The 6,028-nt window shown below is 29.7% G+C and overlaps 1 protein-coding gene across 1 annotated transcript; it reads right to left on the bottom strand.

Annotated features, from left to right (window-relative positions):
* Positions 1-46: 46 nt before the first annotated feature.
* On the bottom strand, positions 47-1,459 carry LOC145948083 (uncharacterized; the record flags this gene model as incomplete). The annotated part of the gene is made up of 4 exons (XM_083057842.1): positions 1,160-1,459; positions 548-674; positions 311-472; positions 47-230 (listed from the first exon to the last, which is right to left on the bottom strand). Coding segments are annotated over exons 1-4 (500 nt in total), but the record flags the coding sequence as incomplete, so codon positions are not given.
* Between the last annotated feature and the right edge of the window lie 4,569 nt (positions 1,460-6,028).

Raw genomic sequence — 6,028 nt, 5'->3', positions numbered from 1 at the left:
AGAATAGAAATAATATATATAAGAATATTAAAGAGTAAGAACTTACGGCCGTGTCTGCAATGAATCGTTTAGAAATGCCATAAGCTCATAATATTGAAATTTAGATTTATTTTCAATGGCATTAGCGCTAGATCCGCTAGGTACATACGCCCGAACCTTCTTACGAGCTTTTATATAATTGTCTCGTAAATACTTCCATCTAGCCTTAGCCTCTTCTGGACTGAGGAAACCTTGATAAATAATTGATTTTAAAATTCATTTATATATGCAATAAAATAAGAAAAAGATTTTTCTAGATGATTAAATATACCTTGTAGTATGTTCGACACTTCTATCCATAATGCTTTCTTGCGTAACAGTGTCCTCTCTGAAGCAGGTACACGAAGATCATATAAGCTAGGTTTGCTTCTAACTGCTTCGATTAAGAGTGTGTTTAAATTTTCTTTTTTGCCAACCGTTGAATTGTTTTTAACTGTTAAATATAATTATATTTTTTAATTTATTTAATAGAGTGAAATGAGTGAAAAGATATGTATAGTAATCATACCTATTGTCACGACATAGTTTTCGTCAACATTGATATGGTCTACTCCTTCTATGTAATCTTTAAAGCACTCGTGCTCAGCAAAGTTTGTGGTAAATTTAAAAATCCATTCACAGTATCCACATTTGTGCTGTATTAAAAAAGAAATATGTAAGTGAAGATACATAAGACACAACAGGTTGCTCAAACTCGTCCAGCATGCAAATGAAAAAATAATTATTGGACACACACGCTGGGCCATAAAATATTCATTCAATACTTACAATTAGACATAATTCATTGCTTGCACGATATAACGAAATAATTTTAAGATTTACTTGGTGAATATTATTTTCAGAATTTCTCAGAACAATTTTTATATTCCTTTTTCTGAACATTTTTGAAAGATGCGTCAATTCGTATAAAAATTCGAACTTTCTCAGAAAATTTTAAGATTTTCTATATGAATTGGCACATCTTTCAGAAATGTTCAAAAAAAGAAATCTAAAAAATTGTTATGAGAGATTCTGAAAATAATTTTCACCAGAGATAACCTTAAAATTACTTTGTTATATTGTGCAAGCGATGAATTACATCTAAATTGATAATTTTTATTTATATAAAATTTGTTCTTACCCGAATTTGGTTCATTTTTTTCAGCATACATCGAAACACATTCAGCACGAACGAAAATTATGCTTCTTCTTAAATGTTTAACGGCCTCAGGTGACCAATGTTTTATCTTGCCGGCCATAAGGAGAAAAATATGCGTAAATAAACTGGTTGCCTATGCGACTTTCGGCGGCTTACGCAAAAAATTGAATTTAGCGTATCGGCATTACGTTAACTAGGTGAATTTGCGTATGATAACTAAAACGATGTGATTGGTTGATGAGTTTGGCGTAAGTTACGCGTACGCATCTTACGCCGCATGTGAAGGCACCCTGATGCTAAGACTCCATATATGCGGCGGACTCCGGCAAATGCTGCGGTGACCAATCAGGAGCCGGGCGCAAGTCGGATTCCGGCAAGCGCCGGCATGCCGCACCGCACTTGCGTTATTTAAGTCGTGTTTGATGTCTTTTAATTGCAAAAATTCAGTAAAATATATTATAAAATGTATATAATTTTACTTTTACTATTTTATTACTTATATAATTTTAATTTTAATTATATAATTATATAATTTTACTTTTACTATATTAATTGTATATATGCGCACATATATATATTTATCCGTGCGCGTACGTAGTGTATATATGTATATGTTAAAATGTAAAATATCGCATATAAAATATATATATACAATATATTTTTTTTTAAATTTATTTATATACGCGAAATGTATTTCTTATCTATAATTTATGGATATAAGATGTGTGGACACACATGTGTAAAAAATGATTTTAGATTTTACTTCTCGAAATGAAAGTGGATGTATTTAGCACGGACATGAACCAAATAATCGATGATATCGAAAAGTGGATGTGGATACGTAGTACAAATTCCTAAAAGTGGATGTACGGCGCTGCTGTACGGCCTAGTTAAAGCGTCCCACGAAAATCGCCGGCATGTCCTCTCTCAGGCTTCTCTCTAGCAGTAGTATTCAATCGGTTCATGTCAAAAAATCCCCTAGACTAATCGGATCATGTTTGCGCTGTCTCAGCAATAATCAAGGGTGCGTTCGGTTTGGGCGCTTTTAAGGGTCGGCAGGCGACACGGTGGAGACGCCTGTCGGCCGGCCGGGAATTACGGATTCGTATAATCCAGATTTTAGCCAAAATACTGAATGAATCTCATTAAATTTACGATATTCTTAATCAGTAAGCTCGACTGTAATCAGCTAAAGAGCTATTTTATTAAAAAAAGGTGAAAATAAAATTTTTTAATAAACTTGGGGAAATGTGCAGTTAGCAACGGGTAAGGTTGGGTTAGCCGCGAGTCCGTATTTAATTTATTATAAATTTTTAAGAGCAAAAATGCAAAATCGGGTTCTTTAGCGGATTGCATTATTATATAAAGAATATATTAAAAAAAAAATCACGAAGCTATGTCACTTATTTGATGAGAAATCTGGACGATACGATTCTCACTAGATCTAAGGAACTGGGGAAATTTTCGTGGTAACATACTGACAGCTTGACAAGGAGAGAGATAATCGTTCTGTCTTTGTCTCTCTTGCATCGCGTATGTAGTAGCGTCCATGTAGGCACAAATACTAATATGTTGAGGACATGTATGCGATTTTAGCAAGAATTGGCTATATTCATATTATCTTTGTATCTTTGTATTGTATATGTATATGTAAAAGAACAAGAATAGCGACAGTTCTTGCCTAACATAAATTATCTTCCAATAATCGTTTCATGCACGCGCAGTATCTCACATTATATGCATCTAAAATTATAATTATCGAATAATATTTATAAATAAAATCTATATAAATAATAAAATATTTATGTATAAATAAAATAATATTTGTATATAATATTATTTTAGTTATATACAATTGAAATAAACGTAAATATATAAATATATGTATAAATATATATACCTATATGTGTATATATATATATATTTATAGACTGTTATATATATATATAATTATAGAAAAAAAATATTTTTTTGGTATTTAATAATAAATAACACTAAATATACATATATGGATCAAATTGTGGTATAAATAGTTAGGAAAAGTGTGTAAAGATTTATGAAAGGCAATAAGATATAATGTGATATGTGATATGTGATAAGAGAGCAGGAGTTTGGATAATCTAATATTTATATAGATTTTGTTAAGTTTTCGAGTGCTTGTAAATTGTAAATGATAAGGAATTAAAATGATTTAATGATGTTATGATTTAATTAGGTAAGATATTTTTGTTAAATATATATATACACGTTTTCATAGGTATTTAAATTTATGTACAAGTTGACTATTGTAGGAAAGTTTATATAAAGTTTATATAAAATATATATAAGGCTATTAGTCACTTAAAGAGATAGTATAATATAGTTTTGTCTATTATAGGCTTTAGAGGTAGTAATAAGAAACTAGAAGAGAGTATGTAAGGAAATGTGGATGGATGAGTGTGGAGATAAAGTTATGTAAACCAAGTTCCTTTCCTGGCGATAAGCTGAAATAAACGAATTATATATATATATATATATATATATATATGGATCAAATTAAAAATATTTATTTAAAAAATATTTATTATAATGAATGGTTTATGATAATAATTAAGAAATTAAAATATAACTTTATGTTTAGTAGTACAGTTTAAAATTAGTCAGACTTTTTAAAGTATAGTATGAATAGAGTATGGGGCAGGGGCTCGATTCTTATGTTTAAAATATAAAATAGACATGAGTTAAACAGCATGAGTTATAAATTCGAAACAAACTATTAACAGTAAAATTTACATAATCTAACCTCGAAATTTTTACTATCTATATCGAAATTTGATTTTATTTGATTTTCGTAAGTCAGTATAAATTAAAGTAATTGTACAAAATTTTCTATAGACTATGACTATTTTGACGAATCTGTTGATTTTTCTTTTATATTTAGGTTATTTTTAAAATAAAAAATAGTAATATATTTATACTTTATAAATTATTAATTCTATAAAAAATGACTTCTATAAATTAAAGGTTTTTATATCAGGGTGTCCGGTAATAGTCGCATCAACCGTCGTGTGCAGGTAGAGCTAGTTAAACCGAGTAGAAAAGTCCTCTACCATTTTGTGATATTCTCAATAATAAGAGAGAAATAAATTAAAGAAAATCAGCCAATTCGCGCGATGATAAGCGTGCGGCGAGAAGAGACAGCCCACTCGGGGGTCCAGAGTTAGCGCTACTCGTATGGAGTTACTGTCTTTTGTAAAGCGCTCCTCCCCGCTTCATCGCGCGCTTAGCAACCGTGTAACATTATACTGTTTCTTTTCGCCGCATGCTTAGTAACGACATAAAACTGGGCTGTCTCTTCTCGCCGTCGTTACGCGAATTGGCCGATCTTTATTAATTAATATCTCTCTTATTATTGAGAATATCGCAAAATGGTAGAGGACTTTTCTACTCGGTTTAACTAGCTCTACCTGCACACGACGGTTGATGCGACTATTACCGGACACCCTGTATATGCATCGATATATAGGTACTTTTATGTATCAATAGACGTTCCTTTTTCCAATTTGGAGTTTATTAAATAATATATTTAATAATAATATATATTTGATTAAATAATATATTTTTAAAAATAATAATAAATAATTTTTTTTTTAATTTAGCATCTATTATATCTCTCATTCATTAAATATATGCGATTATGATATTGTTTTATGTAATAAAAAATTTAACAAAAACTAAATTTTTTAAATATAACAAACCAGGAAATCTGGAGATGCAGTAAATTTTATACCATATTCCTTTTTATGTTTTATAGCGATTACAAGTCTTTGTCTGATGTTCTTCATTATGTTTCAATTTTTGCCAAATTTTCTCGATGTCATTATACCGCTTAACGAATCTCGAGAACATAGTTTCGCATATTCAGTTGAATATTTTGTCGATCAGAAATGATATTTTTATCCTATTTTAATACATGGTCTATTAGCTGCTAGCTTGGGAGGCGTTGCAGTAATCGCTACTGGCTGTATGATTGCAGGATACATATTGCAAGTTTGCGCAATGTTAAAAATAGCAAGGTAAGGATTGCTAACAAAAGTTATAAAATGATTCAATTATTAAGTGCCAATGATTTTATTTATTATATACTTGATTGTATACTTTGATATAAAGTAAATTAACAGTAATTATTTAATATAATGAAACATAAAATAACACATCTATATACAATTCTAATTAATATTAATTAGGAAAATTAGTAAGCCATACACGAAATGATTTAATAATCTGAAAACAATTGCGCACAAAATCACATTATGTTGTCTCATTCATCCAATATTTTAATTATCTCTATTTGTGATTACGTATTATAATAATGTAATAATGAACAAAACTCTATTTGTGTGACTGAATAAACCATCGCACAATCATAAACTGCAATTTGGCTGAAAATTGCTATTATTTTTTGCATATAACGTGCAAAATTAACGTGTTTTTTCAATAAATAAATTATATGGAAATATATACGTCTTTGCGCAGTTATCGCCTTGAACATATGACCGATAAAATATCACCGGCATTTAGTTCCAAAAGAGATCACAGTATTCGCAAAAGGATAATTGATGCTGTTGACATTCATCGAAGAGCGATTGAGTTAGTATTTCAAACGCTAAAGAGATCGAAAAAATCTATCAAACGGATACTATACATATAGTTATGTAATTTTTCACATTTTTTGTTTTCCGATAATAGATTCGCTGAATTTATGATATCTGATTTTATGATTATTTACTTTATTTTAATTGGTGTAGGCGTCTCATCATTAACCATTAACTTGTTTCAAGTGAGTACATGTTTCGACTATTCTATATTTTA

The sequence above is a fragment of the Prenolepis imparis genome, unplaced genomic scaffold, assembly GCF_030444845.1.
Source record: "Prenolepis imparis isolate NDT839.2.m4 unplaced genomic scaffold, iyPreImpa1.0 SCAF_234, whole genome shotgun sequence".
NCBI lineage: Eukaryota > Metazoa > Arthropoda > Insecta > Hymenoptera > Formicidae > Prenolepis > Prenolepis imparis.
This window is presented reverse-complemented; position numbering and strand designations above follow the sequence as displayed.